Source organism: Alexandromys fortis, unplaced genomic scaffold, assembly GCF_014885135.2.
Source record: "Alexandromys fortis isolate MF-2015 unplaced genomic scaffold, M_Fortis_MF-2015_v1.1 scaffold_44, whole genome shotgun sequence".
Lineage (NCBI taxonomy): Eukaryota > Metazoa > Chordata > Mammalia > Rodentia > Cricetidae > Alexandromys > Alexandromys fortis.
Window position 1 is genome coordinate 361,733 of NW_026067921.1, and position 24,762 is coordinate 386,494.

General features: G+C 42.7%; 2 protein-coding genes across 7 annotated transcripts in view; both read left to right on the forward strand.

Moving 5' to 3' along the window:
- The first annotated feature begins 722 nt into the window (after nt 1–722).
- Nucleotides 723–7,960, forward strand: Xcr1 (X-C motif chemokine receptor 1). The gene is made up of 2 exons (XM_050141627.1): nt 723–822; nt 5,961–7,960. Exons 1-2 carry the CDS (start codon nt 801–803, stop codon nt 6,980–6,982), a joined length of 1,044 nt encoding a protein of 347 aa, XP_049997584.1. The 5' UTR covers nt 723–800; the 3' UTR covers nt 6,983–7,960.
- A 4,221-nt stretch (nt 7,961–12,181) lies between these two features.
- Nucleotides 12,182–24,762, forward strand: part of Fyco1 (FYVE and coiled-coil domain autophagy adaptor 1) — a 66,169-nt gene continuing 53,588 nt past the window's right edge. Inside the window, exon 1 of one of the 6 annotated variants that reach the window (XM_050141492.1) lies at nt 12,182–12,405. The gene's annotated coding sequence lies outside the window, so the exon portion shown is untranslated. Of the gene's footprint in view, nt 12,406–12,710; nt 12,856–24,762 lie in introns of those variants that run through there. The other 5 variants (XR_007591529.1, XM_050141491.1, XM_050141488.1 and 2 more) reach the window with 5 other exon arrangements.

The following is a 24,762-nucleotide window of genomic DNA, read 5'->3' on the forward strand; positions in this document are numbered from 1 at the left end:
TCTTTCTTTCTATTTATTCATTCATTCATTCATTCATTCATTCACAAAGAATGAATAACCAGGTGCAATGTTTCAGGTTCTTCACACTAGAACCATTCTCTTCACCACTCTCCAAAAAAGAAGTTGTAGCACTGACCTAACACATTTCGGTAAATTCCGGCGTATCATGTGGACTCACCTGGAAACCAGAGACCCCTGTGAATGCAGCAAAAAGTCAGGCCAAGATGCCATTTCCAGAGCTCTCAGTGCAGCATCAGTACCTTTTCTTCGTGGGTCATTTGTTTGGATGTTCAAACAGGGTCTTATTATAGCCCGTGCTGGCCTTCAACTTAATATATAACTAGGTTTACCCTAATTTTGGTCTTCCTACCTCTATCTCTGAAGTTCTGGGATTACTGGGAACGTACCAGCACACCTAGAAAACCGCACTGTTTTGTGACACTGTGTCTACATCTGATCTCATTTTGCATGGAATTGCAGCACAAACAGAGCCATGGATCTTGTTGGTGTTTCCTGACTGGACAGTAAGACAAAAAGATCCCAAGTCCACGTCTAAACATTGTTTTAGAGCTTTATATTTAAGACTAGAGAAATTGTATCTTGTTCATACTGAAACCAGGCGTAATAAAAATTTAATTTCAAAACTTGATCCTACCTAGTAAAGAGGAAGTTGGGAGTCAGGTTAGACAATTTTTTGGAACCTGTATCCATCACAGGGTTGTTGCCGAGCATACGTGAGGCTCTAGCACTGGAAGAGGAAATCAAGGGACGCACAAAGCACACAGGCTTGGAAGAGTAACATGGACAGTGGTGCATACTCAGGTGAGTTCCTTTTCATACATTTTAAACTTACGTTTTCTTCTTTTAATAACCTGCACCAGAGGCTCTGAAGTTTGGTGATCATCAGAACCACTTGTCAGTCTAATGAGGCTTGAGAATTCTGAGGCTTGCATCTGGGATGCAGATTCCTTTCATCTGGGCTTCCCCAAGAATCAGCAATCTGTGATTCTTTCCTTGAATAGAACAAAGATATAATATTTTCCTTGCTGGAAGAAGTGACTCCAAGTTGCTATGTAAATTCTTATTACTTTTTATGACTGGATAATTTAGAACTGTTTCTCAATCTAAATTATCCCATGGAACAAAAACTAAATTCATTCCCTTAGAGTTGAGATAAGTCATGGGGATGGTGAGGAGGAGGCACAACAGAAACACGGAATTTAATTCATAGAATCTGTTAATATAAAATAACAGCTCATTTTAAAGAATAAAACAGTTTATTGCAAATATGAGTACCCATGACCCAGAACATGGAGTCAAGTTATCTGGAGACAAGGTTACATGATATTTTGGGTTTTGAGACAGAGTCTCAGATAACCCAAACTGACCTGTTGTGTTCCTGAGGATGGCCTTAAGATCTTAATTCTCCTGCCTCTACCTTACGGTTTCTGGGATTACAGGCATAAACCAACACATCAAACTTTTACATGAGCTTTTATAGTCACAGAACAAAAGAAAGTCATAAATTATGGCCTTGGCTATTATATGGCTATGTCCTCAGGTAGGCAACTACATCGTGACATGGGGATTTCCTATACAGATCTAACTGAGATAGTGTGTCCTTCTTAACTTTAGTGCTAGTAGGAGTTGGGATATTACAACAAATACAGAAGCTGATAGAATATGTCAATGGGATATTACAAGGGTAAAGATAACTTTGGCTCTTTATTTGCAACATTCCATTTCTCCACAATTAAAAAGGCTAGTAAACTAAGGACAAAGAGTCTGCAGTCCCCAATACACAGCAACTTCTTTAGAGAACTACAGTTCACAGATGCCACTCAGGGAGGCTTAGAATTGGCAACTCTTTGCCTTGGAATTCCAAGTTTCTAGTACAGAACAGGACTTCTTCCAAATCTTCCAAGAAAATTGAGTGGTCTTGTTTGTTTGTTTGTTTGTTTCCAACTTGTTGAGAACTTGAATTGAGAATGGATGTTAAACTTCATCAAATACTTTTGTATATTTAACCAGAAAGATGTTGTAGGTTTCATTTCTGTTTTGTTAAATATGATGACCTAAACTGTTTAACATTCAAATATTTATGCAAGCTCACATTTCTAGGACAAACACACTTCGTTATGTTATATTACCTTTTAAAATACATTCCTGGGGCCATAGAGATAGCCCAGTAGACAAAGGAGCTTGCACGACACCTCAGGGCCTGGGTTCTATTCCAGGGATCCACCTGGTAGAAGGAGAAAACCAACTTCCACATGTTGTCCCCTGACCTCCAAACGCATACCATGGCAAACATGTGATGCATACACTCATAAACACAAATAAATAAATATTTCAAATGTATTATTGAACTTAACTTACATTTTGGAAATAATTTTTGTGTTGATATAGAGATGTAGCTCAGCTGGCAGAACTTGTGTCTAGCCTGGACAAAACTCCGGACTTAGTCTTCAGCACTGCATAAACCTGGCATAGGGCCACAGGCCTTGAATCCTACCAATCTCAAAGAAGAGCCAGGAGGATCAGAAGTTCAGGAGCCTTAGTTATATAATGAGTTTAAGATCAGTCTCTTTCAAAAAAGTAAAAGAATTTTTGTGTCTATATTCATGAAGACTATAAATCTGTAGTTTTTGTTGTAAATTTTTTGTCTGATTTTGGTATCATGTTTATACTTGCCTCATAAATTTTCAATATTCGTGGAAGGTTCGTGTTATTTCTTCCTCAAATATTTGAAAAAAATCCTAACACTAGTTCTGCCTCCCCTGCAGGGGGCAGCACTTCAGATATCAATTCAGTTCTTTCAGATACCGTTAGTACATTTATGGTTAAAAAATACCATTTGAGCAAAAATATAGACAAAATATGGGACTTATATCTCTTTTTTTCTTTTGTAATTTATACTCCTCACTTCCCAGTATTTTTTTTTTAGTTGTCCCAACCCTAGCTATCTGTTTCTTCAAGACAGGAGGGAAAATATAAGCAATATTTATACAATATTGCTTGTACAATGATCTCCAATGGCAACCATTTTCCAGCAAATGATTTAATATCACTTTTTCTTTATGGGTGAATAAAACTCCACTGTGTTATATACCTTAGTTACTGTTCCATTGCTGTGTAAAGAAACCATGATGGAGACAACTTTTGTAAAAGAAAGCGTTTGATTTGGACTTGCTTAATAGTTTTAGAGAGCAAGGCCATGATCATCAGTGTGGGAAGCAGAAAGGCGTGGTATTATAGTAATAGCTAAGAGTTTTACACTCTGGTTCGCAGGTAGCAGACAGAGAGAGACTGGGCCTGCATTGTGCTTCTGAAAACTCAAGTGCTACTCTTATTGACACATCAACTCCAATAAGGCCACGCCTCCTAATTCTTCCCAAACTCTTCCACTAACTGGTGTCTAAGCATTCGAATATATGAGCCTGTAGGGCCATTCTCTTTCAAACCACAATACTATACAAGCCATATATTTCTTTACTAGTTCATCAATTAATAGATAACAATTAGCTGATTCTAAATAGTGTTACAAGAAACATAGATGCTCAGGTATCTCTGTGTTGTATGGACTTACAGTTCTTTGAGCATAAACTCAGGAAAGGATAATGTGGTAGTCCTTCTTTTAATTTTTGAGGAACCTCTGTAATGGTTTCCATAGTGCTGCGACACTTTACATCTCCACCACAGAGAATAAGGGCACCTTTTTCCCCACTCCCTCACCACCATCTGTTGTTTTCACAATAATAGGTATTCAGACTAGGGGACGAAATATCAATATGGTTTTAATTTACATTTCTCTGATCCATAATGATGTTAAATATTCTTTATATGTTTTGGGCCATTCATACTTCATCTTTTGAGAACTGTCTGCTTCTTTCATTAGCTAATTTATTGATTGAGTTGTTTGGGTTTTTAGTATTTAGTTCTTAAAAGTTCCATATATATATCTTCTGTCAAATGTATCCTATTCTATAGACCATCTCTTCCTCTGATTATTTTCTTTGCTATGTAGAAGTTTTATAATTTCATGCAACCACATTTGTCTATTATATTATTTTCTGAGCTGCTGGAGTCTTCTTCTAAAAGGTCTCCTACAACAAATCTTGAAGTGTTTTCTCTGTTTTCTTCTAATGGTTTCAGAAGTTCAGGTCTTACATTAAAGTATTTAATTTACTTTGAAGTATTTTTTATTGGGATCTAGTTTATTTTGTTGCTGTTTTGGGGGGGGCTCTGGGTTTTTTTTGCTTTGTCTTATTTTTTGTTTTTTGTTTGTTTGTTTTGAGACAGGGTTTCTCTGTAGTTTTGGAGCCTGTCCTGGAACTAGCTCTTGTAAACCAGCTGACCTCGAACTCAGAGAGCTCTGCCTGCCTCTGCCTCCTGAGTGTGCACCTCTACCACCTAGCTTATTTTTCTAAATGTAGATAACCAGTTTTCCTAGCACAATTTGTTGAAAAAGACTGACTTTTCTCCAATATATGATTTTCATATTTTTGACAAAAATCTGGTATGTAGTTCTAGCTGTGTAGGTTCACTATTTATTCCATTGATCTACATGTCTCTCTTTTTTTTCCCCAACCATGCTGTTTTATTCTGACACACCTTAGTCCCAGAATAGTCCATCTATAGGCATGTATTACCATGCCCAGCTTATTTCAACTTTAATATTTGAGAAGTTCAGACTATTTCTCCAGTTATTTTCCTCAAAATACAAGAACATAGGAGTCCTGAGTTGCAGTCTTAGCTACTCCAGCTACCTGGTTTTTATTATGGTGAGATGGTGTTTTCACCAGTCTGGCCCACTTTCCTTTCCTATGAAATGGAGGTAGATATATCTTACAGCAAGTTGCAGGATCACGGGGAATTGCTATGGTGTATGGGCACAGTACCCCACACACAGCAGGTGGTGAGAACATGCTTACCTGACTCAGACAGCTACTGCTTCAAGCTTTCCACTCTTCTTCTATATGACCCAGCACCTTCTACAACATATCAAAATGAAAATTTCAGCCCTTCCAGTCATTTCTCTAGCCTTCTCATCTCACTGTTTCTAGTAACCAGTCGCCACAGAAAGCTGAATACGTTTGTCTCAGTACACTTTTCTGAGCCGCTCTCCTCCTTGCCTACTCCAGACACTTGCTCACCTCAATAAGACCTGTAAATGAAGCTCTCAACTGAAGAAGCTTTCTTCCCTGAGAGTTAATTCTCTGTGTTAGCAAGGATTTGACTTTCCAGAATTTTTGCCTCCCAGAATGTAACCTCAGTATTGTTCTGCTGTATTTGCCTCTACTCTCGCCTTTTCAGGCTGTTCCAAGAAAGAAAAAAATTTTCAATGCAAGCCTTTTATCAAGATCTATGCACCTTATGAACAGAAAAATGAGAGGGAATGGAAAAGGTGGAAGGAAACAGAGAGGGGAGTGAGAAAGAGAGGGAAGACAGACAGACACAGCACTCTCTTGTCCTTTATTGAATAATGGCATTGAGTAAATGCTCTCTCTTCCTCTACTGAGCAATGGAATGAATGACTCTGGGAACAGGAGCCCTTTTGTATATAAGAAACTAAGGCTTGGAAAGGTTTTAAACATTGGCACAAAGGCACAATAGTGGGACCCGCTTTGGTTTCAAGTCTTTTAGTCCAGTTCAACTTCTCTTTTCACCTCCCTCTACTGTGAGCTTGAGCTATCTTAGGACTTCACAGTTGCCAATCTACCAAGAGAAGGGGGCTTATGGCAGAATATAAATCAGCGTTGTATGTCCTTGGTCAAGAAAAATTTTCTATGGGAGAGAGAAACATTCCATAATGACGATGTAAAGGCCCAATTCTCAATCTTGTTATAAATAGCTCACTAATAGAATCTGGCCCATGGACCTTACTTTTTTGTAACATGGGTCCTAATGATCTCTATTCCATCCATATGGATTTAAACCCCACGTGTCTATCATTTCAGATGCTGTCAGCACCCCTGCCTCCTGGGGCCAAATGGAGTCCTCTACAATCTCTGAGTATGACTATGATTCTCAGAGTGAACTATGTGAGAGGAAGATTCACTTTGCAAGAACATTCACTGCTGTCTTGTACTCTCTGGTATTATTCCTCAGCCTGATGGGTAACAGCCTGGTTTTCTGGGTCTTGGTGAAGTATGAGAATCTAGAGTCACTCACCAATATCTTCATCCTCAACCTGTGTCTCTCAGATCTTATTTTCTCCTGCCTGCTGCCTGTGTGGATCTCAGCACAATTTCATAAATGGTTGCTAGGTGACTTTCTCTGCAAGCTCCTCAACCTGATCTTCTCCATCAGCCTCTACAGCAGCATCTTCTTCCTCACCGTTATGACCATCCACCGCTACCTGTCTGTAGTGAGCCCCATATCAACTCTGGGCATCCATTCCCTCCGCTGCCGCGTGCTGGTGATCACGTCTGTGTGGGCAGTCAGTATCCTGTCCTCCATCCCTGAAGCTATCTTCCACAAGGTGATTGAGTCACAATGTACTTATTCAGAACTTCATGGGTTGTTGGCCTCAGTCTACCAGCACAACATCTTCTTTCTCCTCTCCATGGGGATCATCCTGTTCTGTTACATACAGATTCTCAGAACCTTGTTTCGTTCAAAGTCCAGACAGAGGCACCGGACAGTCAGGCTCATCTTCACCATCGTGGTGGCATACTTCCTCAGCTGGGCTCCTTACAACCTCATCCTCTTCCTAGAGACACTATATACAACTGAAGTCATGCTGCAGACCTGTAAGAGCAGGCAGCAGCTAGACATGGCTAATATCATCAGCCGCAATTTGGCCTTCTCCCACTGCTGCTTCAACCCAGTGCTTTATGTCTTTGTTGGGGTCAAGTTTCGCAGACACCTAAAAAGTCTTCTCCAGCAGGTCCGGCTGTGCTGGCAGAAGACATCCAGCCCCATCCCACCCTCCTACTCCCCTGGTGCATTTACATATGAGGGCCCCTCCTTCTACTGAAAGGAAAAGATGGGCACACAGCACAGGTGACTAGGGAAGTTGGAGGAAGGCAACAAGAAGTGGTTCAGAAAGGAATGCTGCAGAAGACGCAACAGTGGATGCCAGGGAGGAGAGACATGACAGCTGTGGGAAAGTGGCTTTCAAAATCCAAAGCAATACTTCCTGGACTTGGTTCATCATTCATTCTCTCACTTAGACATAGATTGCTTATCAGCGATTGATCAGAAGATCCTAATTATAAGGAATTCCAGACAGTGGGAAGGCTCAAACTCTGTGTGTGTTAACTGCAATGAGGTTGCTGACACATAAGATTGTCCCAACTGATTTTTTTTTCTTTTTTGGCGGTGTCTGGTTCTGTGCTTCTTACAATTTCTGGAGAAAATGTCTTCAGGACAAGAATAATTACATCCTCAAAGAAGTACAGTCACAAAGAAGTCTAGACCATAAAATCCCATTAAATTGAAAAAAGTTCTGTACTGGCATCAACTGCTAACACACAAACTAGTTTTTAAATATTTACCCCATAATTGAATGCATATGTGCTACCATCTGCACTAAGTAATTATTTAGACAATGCGGAGATGAATAAGATATTGCTGTAACTTCCAGGTGACACCAATACACCCATGAAAGTTTGGAAAAAGCAAAGATCACTTAACAAAGGCATGCAAGCTGAAGATTCCACTGCCTTTCATCTCTTCCAGACTGAGAGAAAGCTGACTTCCCACCATCTGGATGATAATGCCAGCATTCCCTTTTTGATCATTCTCCAAAGCTGAATCTTCCTCAAGCACTGAATCCCTTCTCCCTAAGCTGCCAGAGCCACGTCCTCTAGATTCTGCCTTTCCAGCATCTCTCCAGCTTATTCTCATGATCACATACCCATGACTTCATCTCTACAAGGACCTCTACTCCAGTGTCTTCCTGTTGGTTGCTTTTTTCCCCCTCTGTTCCATCTTCCTCCTCCGGAAAACTGCTTGCCTGGGATTTTCCTTTGATTTACAGTTTTTTCTTTGAAACTTTAATAAAATTGTCCTCAAGACTCCTTCTGAGTTATTTCTTAAATTCTTTTATTAATGAAACTAAGAACCTCAAGAGAGAACCCAGACTTCCCTGGTAATATAAGGTGACTCCACCACAATGCCCCTTGGGGCATTTTGGACTATTATGTCTGCATCCATGGCCAGAGGTAGAACTCAGATCCTGTTCTTTCAACCAAAAATAAACAAATAAAATCACACAACAGTAGACTTTAAAGAATTAATGAAAAATAAAAATAAAGCCATAAATAGTTATGCTTTATCAAGAAGAAGCAACTTTCAAAGGGAGAGAGAGATGGCTCAGCAGTTAAAAGTACTGGCTACTCTTCCAGGGGCCCTAGGTTCAGTCCCAGAACACACATGGTGGCTCACAACCATTTTTAATCCCCAGTTCGAGTGTTGGATAATTTTTTTGTATGCTGCATGAAGATGCATTTCTGTCCTTCCTGATGCACCTTCTGATTGGTTTAATAAAAAGAACTAAATGGCCAATAGCTAGGCAGGAGAGGATAGGCGGGACTTCCAGGGAGAGAAAGAAACTCTGGGAAAGAGTCTGATGAGGGGGATTCTCCAGCAGACCCAGAGGAAGTAGGGCATATGGTACTGAGGAGAGCTTAAGGAGCCATGTAACAGAACCTAGATTAATATAAATGGGTTAATTTACATTTTAAGAGCTAGTTAGGAACAAGCCTAAGCTAAGGCCTGAAAAGTTTCTCCACCCTGATAAGCCTCTGACTCAGCAATCCAAATCAGACCAAATCAAACTAAATTAGAAAAAGTCCAGGTTTAATGAGTAAAATGAGTCTGGATGAATTTCCAGGTCCCCCAGAGAGGAGATGGGGAAGAGAGACCAAAACCCATGTGTCTGTTTTCTGGGGGGACAGTTTAAATACCCTGTGGGAGTGGTCATGAGCATTTCTAGAGGAGGAGTCATGCTTTGTGGGCTTTCTGAGATGAGGCAGGGTCTGGGGGGGAGAGAAGTGGGAGATGGGGATTGAGGTGGAGTATAGTGGCATTTCTTTTGTATTTCAATAAATAAAACTTGCCTGAGGGTCAGAAAAGTAAAACAGCCACACTGGCCAACTTTACAGACCAGGCAGCAATAACACACAACTTTATTCCCACTAGCTTGCCCTAGAAACCAGGCGAAAGTGGTACACACCTTTTATCTTAGAAGTAGAGAAAATTATATGATGGGAGGAGACAACTCCCAGTCTCTTTCTGACATTCCTGGAGGCAAGGTTGCCTTTTTCGACCAAGGTCAAGGTAAGAGCCAGCCGCTGGCCGCTTTGCTTTTCTGGTCTTCAGATTGAACCCCGATTTCTGTCTCTAAGTTTTTATTAACAGTGCTTCAGTGGAGCTTCCACTGAAACATTACAGGCTCTTTGGGTATGGGGACCCCAGTTCATGTCCGGCTGCTTCCGGTGGACATGGGATTATATGGAGAGGGGGAGTTAGGAGTCAGTGGGCTCATACTCAGCAGGAGGTGCGAGTGGAGAAACATCTGTTTAACTGCCATCCTGGAGACCTCAGGCATTTGTTTCTTGAGGAAGCAGAAAATGCAAGCGTTAGGAATTTTTCTAACGCGAGCTCTCTGCAGACACAAAAATCCCAATCAAGCCAAATCACAACAAGCGAAATTAAAAGGTATCCAGGTTTAATGAGATTCCTGCGCTCTGCCGGCAAAGACAACCACTGGGGTGGGAGGGGGGAGACCACCCAGTGACTTGGGATAGTTTAAACGACTGGGGGAGTGGTCAAGGTTTGGCAGGTTTCCTTGCCCCTCTCAGGGGAGGGGTCAAAGTTTGGCAGGCACAGGGGCGGGGCCTCCAAAGATGGAAGCCAGAGACCAGGAATTTCAGCAAGTTGCTAGGAAAAAAATAGATTATTAACAAGGGCAAGCTTTCATAATTAATAAAAAAAATTCCGTGCCATTATTTGGGAGCTGATGGTTAAAAAAAAAAAAAAAAAAAAAGACCAGTTATACTCTAGGGGAATCCATTGCCTTCTTCTGGCCTCCTTTCCTTTGTAGATAAAGCTGAGCATTTTGTGTATCTGACAATGTCTTGGGCAGAAATGAATCAGGAACCGTCAACTCCATCCTTGTTTAGAGCTCTGTTCTTTAGCCAAGCGAATTTGCTACTCTTTTACCTCTCTGAGCCTCAGTCTCCTAGTCTCCTACGCTTTGAAGTACAGAAATGAATCCTACCTACACCACAGAGCTATGTTGAGTTTTAAACACAGTGCTGTATAGGTTTTTGGTGAGGGTATGACATATTAGGTTCTTAATATATACAGTCATCTGCTGCACAATATTTTGGTCAATGTTGGACCATATGTGATTGTGATCCCTTAAGACTAAATTGTCTAGTGATGTCATAGTCATCTTAATTTGTGTAACTATACTCCAGACGAATTGCCTAACTATGAAATTCTCAAAATGCATCATTACCCTTATAAAACATACCACTGTTCAATGCCTGTCTTCCTCTTCTTTGTAAACTTATTCAGTTTCTAAGTGTTAAGCAAGGGTGCTTGAAATCTCTCTCATCCTGCCAAAGCTGTTCAGACTGTGGTTGGAGCAAGTTTTTCTTTGTTCACTAGCCTGATAATTCTTTGTTTACATTGTCATCTCCTCCCACTTCTCCCCCCTTTTTTTGTTGTTCTTTGTTAACAGCAAAGGGAATCATTTCTGTCAGGAGGCTCCTTTTTATTCCCATCCACAACCTGCCTACTCCATCAAGTTAGTATGTTATCTCAAATACATCTCATGTATGTAAAACATGAAAATAACTAAGAAATCTTTGTCCACAAAGTGGCACACAGTGGCGGCACACGCCTTTAATTCCAGCACCTAAGATAGCAGAGGCAGGCGATCTCAGTGAGTTTGAGACCAGCCTGATCTACAGATCATGTTCCAGGACAAGCAGGAATGTTAAACAGAAAAACCCTGTTTTGAAAAACCTGTGTGAATCTATTCTGAAAACCTGAACCACTGAGGTCTGGCAGATGCCACTAGTTAGTTGAGTTCTGTGAGGCAGACAGGAATTTCTAGCTAACTGGCAGGAAGTAGGCAGAGGGAGGGCTGGCCAACCAGAGCTAAGGAGCAGGACCTAACCTCAGGCTGACATCTTCTGTACTCTCTGTACGTGTTCATCGATACCGGCCTTGGAATGCTGCGTTCCTTCGTATCAGGCTTCAGGGTGCGTTTCAATACAATTGAGGAAGCTAAGCATGGCAGGTAGTTCAATAGCACATAATTTCAAACACTGATTTTATGTCTCTGTTAATTAGAAGAATCAAAATCTGAGAATTTAGGTTCAGGGATACGTAGTGGGTTCATTTTCTTAGTTCAATAAGTAAAAATTAATAGCACAAAAATGTTAATGCACTATTTTTAGTTTGGGGAATTTTTGAATCAGGTACATTATTTTTTTCCTTTCTTTTTTTTTTATTAATTAAAGATTTCTGTCTCTTCCCCACCGCCGCCTCCCCTTTCCCTCCCCCTCCCCCAATCAAGTCCCCCTCCCTCGTCAGCCCAAAGAGCAATCAGGGTTCTCTGCCCTGTGGGAAGTCCAAGGACCACCCTCCTCCATCCAGGTCTAGTAAGGTGAGCATCCAAACTGCCTAGGCTCCCACAAAGCCAATACGTGCAGTAGGATCAAAAACCTATTGCCATTGTTCTTGAGGTCTCAGTAGTCCTCATTGTCCGCTATGTTCAGCGAGACCGGTTTTAACCCAGGCTTTTTCAGACCCAGGCCAGCTGGCCTTGGTGAGTTCCCGATAGAACATCCCCATTGTCTCAGTGTGTGGGTGCACCCCTCGCGGTCCTGAGTTCCTTGCTCGTGCTCTCTCTCCTTCTGCTCCTGATTTGGACCTTGAGATTTCAGTCCGGTGCGCCAGTGTGGGTCTCTGTCTCTGTCTCCTTTCATCGCCTGATGAAGGTTAATATTCAGGAGGATGCCTATATGTATTGAGCCTATAATTCGGGTTCTTAGAGAATCAGGTACATTATTTTATATGAATGGCTCATACACAGTTCAAAGCCAATCAGCCATATTACAAGTGCTTAACAACAGTAGCCAACAACTCTAGCTCAGGAGCCCAGACAGACGACTTCAGGCCCGATGCTCCGGGTATGCAAAGCTTGTTCAGGCTACGCCAAAGGGACGCCATCTCGTGGAGCATGCCGGGAATCGTAGTTCCTACCGGCCCGTGACACCCGATGGAAGTTGTAGGCCATCCGTGGAGCATGCCGGGAGTCGTAGTCCGCGCGCGCTCTCGGTGTTCTGTGCGCTTCATGGCCGCTGGCATTACGCTGTCCTACTCTTTCGCTCGGCCCTAGAAAGTTTCGTTTCTGCCCGGCGGTGGACCCACGAGCGTGTAAGTGCCGCGGGCGGCCGTAGAGACTTCGGGTACACTGGGGCCGCTCTGGACCCCGGCTCGGAGGCTTCTGGGGGGCGTGGGTAGTCACCTGTTGCCGAGGCTGTCCCCTCCCACCCAGGGCGTCCGTCGCCTCCGGAGAACCCTCTGGTCAGAGGACCTGGTTTTAGTACCCGGGCTGTCTGTGGGGTCGGCTAAAAAAAGACCTTCAACACTGTTCCAAGACCTGAACCAGCAGAGGGTCCACCCTGTCATGCCAGTACCCCCAAACCCCTGGCACAGGAGCAAAAGCCTAGAGTTCTCGCGGGCATTGGTGCTTAGCCTTCAGGAAGCCAACTCCTCCTCTTTGCAAGACTGCTGATGTCCTTCCTGCAGGAAGGACAGTTTGGTCCTTTCAGTGTCCTCGCTGAACTAACCCACTGCCCTTGTGCTCAGGTACAGGATCACAAGGTAGCTCTGCGGTGAAGTTTCTGGAAACACCTGTAGGACAACTTTAGTGTATCTAGTGTGGTGGCACCAGGCTGTGAGAGCTTGTCCTGTTGGCACCCAGGCTAGGGATGAGGGTGGGGGCGGGGCGATATCCTATTTTTATAAAAGAGTAGAACATGTGGTAACACTAAAGCCACATAGCTTCCTATTAATGCGCTTAACGATTCCTTGTGTCACTGTTGATTGTTTACACTGCTGTCTCTCCTCAGAAAACCAGCATTTGTTGATGTTGCCTATGTTGATCAGAGTCTTTCTGACCCTCGGCTTGTCTGATTTACCTTGGCAGTTTTCTTTCTGGACAGAGAAATGGGTCAGGGGCTTTTAGAGGCAGAGGATCAGGGCTTAATCTACTTACAAGCCTCTCTCAGCAGTGGGCCCTGTGGTCTGAAGCAAGGTTAATTCCTCTGCCATCTGCCGCTGCTGCTGGATGCAGGGGAAGGATGTTGAGCCACAGGTTTGTGTCTTTAGTGTTGTAACCTTCTGGATCGAATTGCTGCCCCCTGACTCTCTGGCTCTTTGACAACCAGTTCTGTGTTGAAATGCAGAATAGCAGTTATAGGTCGGGATTGTTAGCATCCTTAAATCAGCACAGTGCTGACTTTTGGCCTCCTTTTTCTAAAAGGATCTGAAAAGACTATTGCTTCAGGAAGCAGGGTTTATCTGCTATTGTTTAGTGTTCATCTCTGTATATACCGCTTCATTTATCTAGAAAATTATTTATTTTATAAGAAAATAGGTAACGTATACAGTCCATATGTGTGTCATCCATATGTGTGTGTGTATCTATATGTTCTTAATATTTTACTTTATTTTTGTAGTTGCTTTAGAATTTGGAAATGGTCTCGGGCTCCTTTGCCCCTTATGGCAGGGGCTAGGATACCAGAATGGCTAAGAGCCAAATGTTTAGCCCAGTTCTTTAGGGTGAGATAAAAGACACCACTTGTAATAGCAAGATCATCAATAACATCTGGTGGCCTTGACCTATGTTGGTCCTTGAGACTGAAGGCCTGCTGCCATCAGAACACAGAGTACTCAAGAAATGTCAGCCCCTAGTCCTGGCTTCCCTTGCTTTACAGGGGAGGGTTGGATGATACGTCATCTCTGATTTCTGGAGATTCCAAAAGCAAGATATTGATAACTCAACAACTGGAATGTAGAGGAAGTGTGTTGGCTAACTATGATCTCATGGTGGAAACTACTGGTAGATTTCAAGAATTCAGAGTCACATTCACTGCAAGTATCCCCTGACAGCAGAAAGGGTCATATCTAGGGTTTATACTTTTATAGGTACCTATCAGAGGTACCGATAAGCAGAGGACAGTTGTCTGTGTTCGTGTTGACATCTGATCACCTATGTGGCTATTATGTTCCTGCTTCTCTCAAGTAGCATTTGAACCTCAATTTGAGCAGTCCTGTAGGGTAAAAGTTAGGATGTTTCTGTGGGTCTACACATGGAAAAATACTGCCTACTTTCTAGTTACTTTTTGATGAGTCACTAGAATTAACTGAAGTGTCTTTATCATCCTAAGAACATGGCTCGTTCAACTCCCATTCCCCAACATGGGAGCCACTTAACCTGGTGCTTATAGTGGCCACCAATGGTCTTTTTTGTTCATGAGGCTCTTGGGGATTTGAACAGCACCAAGGGACCATTTTCATTTGGTTCAGGTCATAGTGGGAAGGATGAGAATATATGCACACTGTGGTCAGAGGAAAAGGATAAGAGAATCTGTGGTTTCATTACTAATACTGTGGCCTAGTGGTTGGTTTCAGTACCTATGGGCTGGCCTACCCAACCAGTAGCCTGAGGTACTGTACCTTTGGCCTGAGGGGGACATCACGTTCAGGGATTTCTTAGCATCCCAAAACCTTGACCCAAAAGAACCGTCCAAGCAAACTTTTCATATGCATGAAGCTAGGCCAAGAGCAGAATTCCCAAAGAGATTCAGTGTACATCTGTACAGTTGAAACTAGTGATGGTCAGTTGAAATGAAACTGTAAAGAATTTGTTGAGGCTGAAGCTATAGCCCTGGATGGGTTTTAGTTTTGATTTTTTGAGCCAGGGTTTTTCTATGTAACAGCATTAGCTGTACTGGAATTTGCTTTGTAGACCAGGTTGGCCTTGAACTCACAGAGATCCTCCTGCTTCAGCCTCCCAAGTGCTGGGATCAAAGCCATATGCTACCCCACCAACTAGCCCTGGATTTTTTTTTTCCAGGACAACAGAAGACTTGGTCAGGAACATAGAGAAGATGCTTTAAATCTTAGCCAAAGTTAGCCATTGTGAACATCTGTTCTCTCCCTTTCTACCTTCTCCAAGCATAGCAATTCTTAATCTTCATGAGAAAGAAGATAAAGGTTACCCCCTTCACCCTCCCCAACACTACATCTGAAAAACAGGATACAAAGTGGTCAGATAACTTCAAGTGAGCTAAATGTACATTGAGTCTCATCTAACCATGCCTTGATCCTCATCACATTATTTGTTGAATAATAAAGTTCACATAAACAGTCTAAAAGTCTGAACAGGGTACAAATGGATAGAACTCACCTATGCCTGATAAGGGAAAGGCTTATGTCAGTTGCCCCTTGTTCAAGCTTCAGCCACCCTGGGTCTTGGTTTTATTCTTTTCCTGTCATATCCCAGAGACACACCAGAACCTAGACTTCAGATACCACCCCACCCCACCCCAGTCTGCCTAGTGGATATTGTTAGATCCACACATCTGGGAATGGAAAATGACTGGGGAATGTGTTGCCTGTTGTGCCACCACAACAAAATGCCACAAATTAGGCTTAAACAACAGGAACCTCTTTTGCTACAACTCTGGGTCGTAGGTAAAGACTTGACTGGTCCTGAGGCCTCTTTTCATTTGCACCTGGTCACTTTCTCACTATACTCACATGTCTGTAGTGGTTTATGTGCTCCTAGTTCCCCTTACCAAAAACACAGATCAAATTGGATCAAGACCTATCATCAAAACTTCATTTAATTGCAGATATTTTTCTACTAAAGACCCTGTCTTCAAATACAATCATGTTCATCCTAAAGCCAGGTAGTAGACACAACACTGCCCCTAACAAGAAGGTTAGGTACTGGGGACCAGTAGTAGGTGTACTAATTATTGTTCTGGATCAAGTACTGATTTCTGAGGAAGACTTTTTAGAGAACAAACTGTGATACACACTTCTTTCTGTCCAAAGTAAGACCAGGAAGACTAAAGGATTTGGTTGGGGAAGGTTTAGGGAGCATTAGGCAGAGCTCAGTCTTGATAAAAGAGCATTGAGACTTGTGCTAGAGCCTTGACTCTAGGTAGTTCAGGCCAACACAGCTAAGATTAGTGGACAGTCCTGTCACCCCAGAAAATGGGACCATATGTCCCAGACTGAGATATGAGCTACAGGTCTTACAGAAATCGCCTAAGCACTCAGAACATTGTGGGTCTTTATACAGGCTAGGGTAGAGGACATACTCCTAGTCCATCCCTGAATTATGTTATTCCGCTCATTCTTGGAATAGTAGTTCTGTAAGAATCTCACAATAAGGAGAATATAATCTCCACAATTACATGGTGGGTTTTTTTATGCACATAATTTGTGCTCAACAAGAAAACATTTTAAAATTAAAGAAGTAGAACTTTTTTCTGGTTTTTATTTTGAGATTACAATATAATTACAACATTTTTCCTTCCCCTTTCCTCCCTCCAAACCCTCTACTGTACCCCTCTTTGCTGTCTTTCAAATTCATGACCTCTTCTTTCATTGATTGTTGTTACGTGACATATGTTCCTAAATATAACCCGCTCAGTCTGAACGACATTACTCATATGAATGTTTTCAGGCCTGACCACTTGGTATTAAATAACCAATTGGTATGCTCTTCCCTGGGAAAGACTGTTTCCCCCATTCTCAGTATTCTGTAATTGCCCGTAGTATGTACAATTGAGGCCTCATGGGCTTTCCCATGTCCACTTTGACATGTTCTTTGTTGTTGTGCTTTTTCAGCTCACATTTAAGCAGACATGTTGGTGAAACTTGGTGTAGCCTTTTCATCGCTAGGAGACACAGTCCCAAATCCCCTGCCTCTTACAATGTACCCTGAGCCTTATGTTCAAGAGTTGTTTTATAGATGTAGCCATTAGAACTGGGCTCCAGAACTTTGCATTTAAATTGGTTATAGTTTTCTCTAGTGGTCTCCATCTGTTGTAAAGATTTCCTTGATGAAGGATCAAGACTATGCTTATCCATTGTATAAGGACAAATGTCTAGATTGTTTCTACTATTTGAAATATTATTATTTATTTTTTGGCATATTTTAATTCCCCAAGGTTTTGTTTGGTTTATGTACTAAAGATCTATATTGTCTCATTTATTTGGCAAGTAACTTACTGAGAATTCTTCATATACCTGAACTATAGTAGGAACTGGGGAACTATTAACAATGGAGTTATAGGACAGGTAGGAAGAATAATGATTAACAGGTAAAGTACCATAATATAAATAGTACAAAGAGCCATAGAAGAATGAGACTCTGCAACAAAGGCTTAGAATAGGGAGCACTGGACAGTTTGTTTTCATCGAAGTATTTATCAGGCCTCAAATGATTTTTCTCATTTATAAGACATGGAAATGTGTCTGTTTTTTCCATTGTTCTAAATTCCTAAAAGCCAAGATTCCCCACCACCACCATTGTTCACAGTTGTGACACTCCTACTCCTGAACGAGACCTTCTTCCTTAATAATTGTGCCCCCAAAATACTACTTGTTAGCACCAGAGGTTACCTGAGCCTCCTCAAGGCCATGCTTAGTGGCTGCTGTCATTTGGATGTGGCGTGTGCCTCATAGCCAGGTGTTTGGACCCACATCCCTTACTTGACAGAGCTGTTTGGGAAGGTTGTGAATCCTTTGGGAGGTGGAATCTCACTGGAGGAAGTAGATCACCTGAGGCAAAACTCGAGGTGCTCATTTCCTGTTCACTCTGCTTTCCAAATGCTGACCAGCCAGCCTTCAGGTCATCCTGCCATGCCTTCCTTGCTATGATAGAATATATCTGCCTGAATTGTAATCCATAATCAATCCCCCTTAAGTTGATTTTGTCCAGTGTCTTCTATTAGCAATGAGGAAAGTAACTACGAGGGACAGTGTCGTATATTGTCAAAGACTCAGCTCTTAAATTGCAGTCATCTACACTGACCCTTCGACATTCTGGTCGAGCAAAGACCCTGGAGGTGGTGCCTTTGCCATCTGCCGTTCCCTCACCTTGGTGACATGTATCTTTGTTAGGGGCCAGTCCATTGTTCATTGTTGAAGTAGTTCTGGGAACGTGTCTCATCCTTACTTCCTAGTTGTTTTCTCTGGGCTTTCCAGCAGTGGAACTATGGCTCTGGCTCCAAGGACAGACATGTAGCCTTTTCCTTGGAGCCACTCTCTGTTTTCTTTAAAAAACACCTGGAGGGACTAGAAGATGGCTCAGCAGTTAAAGAATACTGGCTGCTCTTTCAAAGTACCCAGTTTCAGTCCCCAGCATCCACATGGCAGCTCACAGCTGTCTGTAACTCCAATTCTAGGGGATCTGACACCCTCCTAAAGATATACATACAGGTGAAACACCAATGCAATAAAAATAGATCAGACACCTGGATTCTCTCAAGTCCAAGACAACTGTCCTGGGCTCAGATCTTTCTGACCCTGTTCTGAATCCATGGGCCAAATTGTGGCTGGTTTGTTTGTGCTTTAGGGAAATGACTAAGGAACTCCTTATAATTGTTGAGAGGGATGGGGCCAAGAGAAGATTCAAGAAACAATGGCAATGTCATAAATCCTTATTCCCTCTTTTAAAAAAATGATTGCTAGAGGGAGGGTTCAGAAAAGGTGTTTCAGGCATGTAGCTAGGAAAGGCTTTAATTATAGGTCTAAGGAGTTGGGTCACCCAATGAACCTTTGCTCACATGTGCTGTAATGCCTGCCCCTGTGCTGGGCCCAGGAAACCCCACAGAGTACCATAGTCTCTTAGTGGAGTTCTGATGAGGGTGGCCTGCCTGCTCACAGACAGTTTCCAATTCAAGCCAGTGGGACCTCCTGGTCTTGAAAGATACAGGTACCAATCAAAGGTGCCTATCTCTGTGGTTTGTGACCAGATACACACTGCTGGGTGTGCTGAACCAGGTCAAGGCTGTTTATTCTTCCATAAAGACCAGCTGCCTTTTGACATCATTTATTTCTTTTGATCAAAGTGGAATTTACAATTGTTTCATTTTGTTTGGGACTGGGGAGGAATCCAGCTATACCCTGTTCTGTCTGGGTCATTTCTTAGTTGTTGTCTTAGGAAAGCATGGCAAGGTTTACTCCCCACATCCTAGAACCTCCCCTTATGATTCCTCTTGGTGTGGCTCCTCAGATACTGTGTTAGTCACACCTTAGCTGGTTGGCAGGCAACTCTGTGACTACTAGTCATTTGAACCATAGTATAAGAAAGCTTTAGGCTGAGGGAGTATCTTTGTTTCTTAGTTTGAAGTTAATATATTGTATGTGATGTGTATAGCATGTAGGGCATCTGGGCAGGTGTAGCGTTCATTTGGAAATCAGAGATAATCCTTATCTCTAAAGAATACCTTGGTCATGTCCAGAAACTCAGTACTTGGTCCTAGGAAAAAATAATGATTTTTATATGTATTTAGTCTCTTCTTTGCCAGAAAGTTGAATAGCTTAAAGCATTTGAAGGTCACCACACTATGAACTGCATTAAAGGGTCATAGCATTAGGAAGGTTGTCATAAACTCTGGAACATCAGCATGTGAAACCAGTGGTGGGGACCAGCTCTTCCTGTAACCTGGGAACTTGATACCAACCAAGTACAACCAAAATCGGATCCCATAGAAAATGCCATGGACAAGTTGTTGTGCCATGAACAATGGGCAGCAGCTCTCAAGCACCACAAAGTTTAGTTGTTGTTGTGTCTGTCTGTCTGTCTGTTTGGAACAGTGTCTCACTATGTAGTCCTGGCTGACCTGGAATTTGCTATATATACTAGGTTGGATTCTAACTCACAGAAATATACTTGCTCCTGCCTCCTGAATGCTAGGAGTAAAGGTGTGCACCACCACACCCAGCTCAGCTGCAAAATCATACAGGAGCCCATTTTTGTGTTTATACAGCCTCCGTGTGCCAAGATCTTGGTTTAGTTGACATACATCTTTTCCTTAAGGCCAGATTCCAAATAGCTAGAATCCAGGAAATTCAGTGGGCTGTGTAAAACACACATGGTCCCATCTTCAGCCTGGATGTTAGCCACAGTCGGTTGTTCTTACCTCCTTCCCCTGCACCCCTCCCCCAGAAGCATGCACCTCAGCCTCATTTAGCCCTTATTTTGCCTGTGCACACAGCCTTGGGCTTCATGAAATCAGGGTGCATGTGGAAGCCACATCCCCTGGGTTGGCAACAATGAAGTAAGTGGTGCAGGAAAGCTGTAACCTTTATCGTCACTGTACCTCCATCTGGCCTCACTTCCACCTGCTTCTTTTCAGTGACATTCTAGCAACTCGGTGGTCATCACAGAGAGTCTGTCACTCACTCCTTTCAGCATAAAGAAGCAAATTGTCCCTATGTGAGTTCCGTCATGTTTTAAAAAATTATCACACTACTACTTTAAGGGGAGATATAATTCACAGTTAGGTGAGTTTTTATTTATTACTATTGGGGTTTGTGGGGTTTTCCTGTTTTTTTTATTGTTGATGTTTGGTAAGTTTTGTTTTTGTTTGGTTGGTTTTGGGTTTGTTTGTTGGTTGGTTGGTTGTTTTTCAGTTCTGGGCTTTGAACCCATGGCTTTGAGCATCCTAGGCAAGCACTACCAGTAGGACTATATCTTCAGCCCTCTGGGTTTTGTTTTGAGATAGAGTCTTGCTGTATAGCCCAGTTGTTTATATAGAACAGGTTAGATTTGAACTCACAGCAGTCCTCTTGTCTCAGCCTCCCAGCTGTTGGGGTTATGGGTTTATACTACCAAGTCCAGCTCATTATGTGAATTTTGGCACTTGCCACTATAAACAAGACATGGAGCACTGTTGTTCCATTTCCTCTACCATTACCTGCCCTTCTGCAGTTATACCCATTTGTTCTCCATTTTCTGCAACAAGTATTCTGATTTCTCTTTGGAAAATCATTGTATTAACATAAGCATAAAGTATTTAGCCTTTCTAGGGGTTTCTTTAAACTCAGAACACCTTGAAGGCTCAATGCCTGGTTGTAATTTCTGTGATTCATTTCTCTTTATTACCAAGTACCCAGGAGTTGTTATCCATAGCCCTGCATGGGCCACTTGTATTTTGTCAGGATCGGCCAGATGTTTTTCTCTTGTTCTCCTTGGTAGATAGCTTCTTAGATAAGGTTACTATTGCTATGATATTTCACCATGATCAAAAGCCACTTGAAGAGGAAAGCGTTTATTTGGCTTATACTTCTGCATTATAGTTCTTTACTAAAGGAAGTCATGGCAGGACCTCAAGCAGGGCAGGAAACTAGAAGTGGGAGCTGATGCAGAAGCCACAGAGAGGTACTGATTATTGGCTTGTTCCTCCTGGCTCGCTTATCCTGTTTTCTTACAGAACCCAGAACCCCAGCCCATAAGTGTCCCCATCCACAATGCCTGCAGCCCTTCCACATCAATCACTAATTTAAAAAATACCCTACAAATCTGTCATCATCCTGATCTTATAGAGGCATTTTCTAAATTGAGATTCTAAATTGAATCTCTCAGATGATCCCTTGTTAATCACAGTCAATACTTCAGCCCCAGCTGACTAGAACCACAGGTTCTTGGTTCAAAATAGCAAACGGCATTAATAGAGTCTTTAACAGACTCTCCTCAGCCTCCATCATCAGCATTGTCTTCCAAGTGCCTACAGACCAGCCCCCTGAAGTCTCAACACTCAATGGCTTTTCTAGCCCGAAGTTCCAAAGTCCTTCCACAGACCTCCCCAAAACAGCATGGTCAAAACAATAACCCCACTCCTGGTATCAGTTTCTGTCTTATGATTAATATTGCTGTAATGAAATACCATGACCAAAAGAAACTTGGGGACTTATATTTCCACATCACTGTTCATCACTGAAGGAAAGCAGGACTGGAACTCGGGCAAAGCAAGAAGCTGGAAGCAGGAAGTTGTGCAGAAGCAATGGAGAAGTTTTGCTTCCTGCCTTCTCTTGACTTGCTCATCTGTTTTCTTACAGAACCCAGCACCAGTAATTCACAGATAGCTGGGCCATCTCACATCAGTCATTAATTAAGAATATGTCCTACAGGCTTGCCTACAGCCTGATCTCATGGAAGCATTTTCTCATTTGAGACTCCCTCCTCTCAGATGACTCTTTTTGTGTGTGTGTGTGTGTGTGTGTGTTTTTAATTTTTTATTTTAAAAAAAAGGATTTGATTCTATTTGACTTCAAATTTGAAAGGTTCGCTGGTCTTCGGGGATTCTTACTGCGTCTCTTTCAGAGTTTTATTTGTTTTATTTTATTTTTTTAATATAATTTTTTTATTGAAAAAAAAAAAGATTTCCGCCTCCTCCCCGCCTCCCATTTCCCTCCCCGTCTCCCTTTTCCCCCCTCCTCCCTCTCCTCTCCCCCTCCCTTCCACTCCTCTCCCTCTCCCTCTCCAGTCTGAGGGGCAGTCAGGGTTCCCTGCCCTGTGGAAAGTCCAAAGTCCTCCCCGCTCCATCTTGGTCTAGGAAGGTGGACATCCAAACTGGCTAGGCTCCCACAAAGCCAGAACATGAAGTAGGATCAAAACCCAGTGGCATTGTCCTTGGCTTCTCAGCAGCCCTCATTGTCCGCCATATTCAGAGAGTCCGGTTTTATCCCATGGTTTTTCAGTCGTAGTCCAGCTGGCCTTGGTGAGCTCACAATAGATCAGCCCCACTGTCTCCGTGGGTGGGTGCACCCCTCGTGGTCCTGACTTCTTTGCTCATATTTTCCCTCCTTCTGCTCCTCCTTGGGACATTGGGAGCTCAGTCCAGTGCTCCAGTGTGGGTCTCTGTCTCTATCTCCATCCATTCTCAGATGACTCTTAACTTGTGTCAAATTGACGTAAAACTAGCCAGCACAGTACCTCAGCTTCAACAAAACTAGACTGTACTTTGTGAGGCTCTCTGCCTTTACAAAGCATCTAATAAAGGGTGATGATAGGGCCACAGGTAAATGGGGAGGATACAGAGTCATCCTTACCCCACCAATAGGAACTGTCCTGGTTAGAGTTCATTTTCTGTTTCTTTGTTTGTTTTGTCAGCTTGACACAAGCCAGGGTTACATGGGGAGAGGGAACTTCAATAGAGAAAATGTCACCATCAGATTGTCCCAGAGGCAAGTTATAGGAGCATTTTCTTAATGAATGGTGCGAGAAGGACCCAGCCTACTGCAGGCAGTTGCCACCCTTGGGCAAATGGTCTTGGGTTGAATAAGAAAGCAGTTCCTAAGCAAGCCATGAGGAGCAAGCTAGTAAGTGGTGTGCTTCTATGACCTCTCCTTCAGTTCCTGCCTCTGGATTTCCATCTCAAGTTCCTGTTCAGATTTCCTTTCATGATAAATTGCAGCTGTAAGCTGAAATAACCATTGCCTCCATAAGTTGTTTTTGGTCTTGATAGGGGTTTTTTGTTTGGTTTGGTTTGATTTGTCTGGTCTGGTTTGGTTTGGTTTTTTGATTTTTGATTTTTCAAGATAGGGTTTCTCTGTGTAGCTCAAGCTGTCCTGGAACTCGTTCCACAGACCAGGCTGGCCTTGAACTCAGAGAACCACCTGCCTCTACCTTCTCAATACCTGGGATTAAAGGTGTGAGCCACAACAGCCCAGGTTGGTCTTCCTGTTTTATCACAGTAATAGAAAGCAAACTAAGGCAGACACTGTCTGCCTGGCCCTTGTGTGAAGAGGCTGACTGAGCCTAGGCTCTGGCCTTCTCTGGTGCTATGACTGGTCCCTACCTGGTTTCTGTGTTCAGCATGGGACCTGGGGGAAACATTGGGATGGAAAGCAGGCTTCTCATAAACCATTCCTGTCTCCTGTCTATTATCCTTGATAAATGGTACCAATACTTTTAGGGGGCCTTTATAAACAGTGTTTCTAGAACTCCTGAACCCTGACCCTCGTGCATTCGTGAGACTGTGGTCTAGCTGAGTGCCTGGCTCTTTCTTCTTGAGCCTGAGAAGCTCTGTGTGTTTCCACTGAGTCACAACTGTGTTGGCTTGTGAGTTAAAAATAGACCCTAGGCATCTGTTCAGTGACAAGCCTATGCTGGCCTGACCAGTCACTAGAATGCTTATAAATATTTGGAGTTGTTTATGGCTAGGGCCATTTCCTTTCCAGGGCTTCCTTGGAAGCCCCACCTCCTGAAGCAGAAGGAAGCCATAGCACTGAATGAGTGAGAGAGCTGGCACATGTTAGACACTCAGGATGCCATGTTACTGGGAAGCACTGAAGTTCAAGATGGCTCCTAGGAGCCAGTAGAGTGTTGAGTCATTGTACTGTAATAATGATTGTGCTGTCCTAAGCGTTCAGCAGGTTTGAAATCACATACAACATTAATCAAGTCAGTTCTACTCAGTGGCCTTGGGCCTTATGTTACAAAACATCTGATTTTCCTTTGTAAACAGGAAAGGTGTTTACCTTATCATAATGATTTCTACAAGTAATTGCTCTGTGTACAATATGAACCAGAGCCCTGGACAGGCTGTCAGTAGTGTGACTGTTAGTGTCCTTACAGCAGACATTGCACCTTCACACAGGATACCTAAAGGGTGGATTAAAGCTTCTGAAAGGCTTCAATGTCCAAATGCATGGTCATAACTTCCGTTCAGGTGTTCACATTCCTTTTTGTTAATCTTC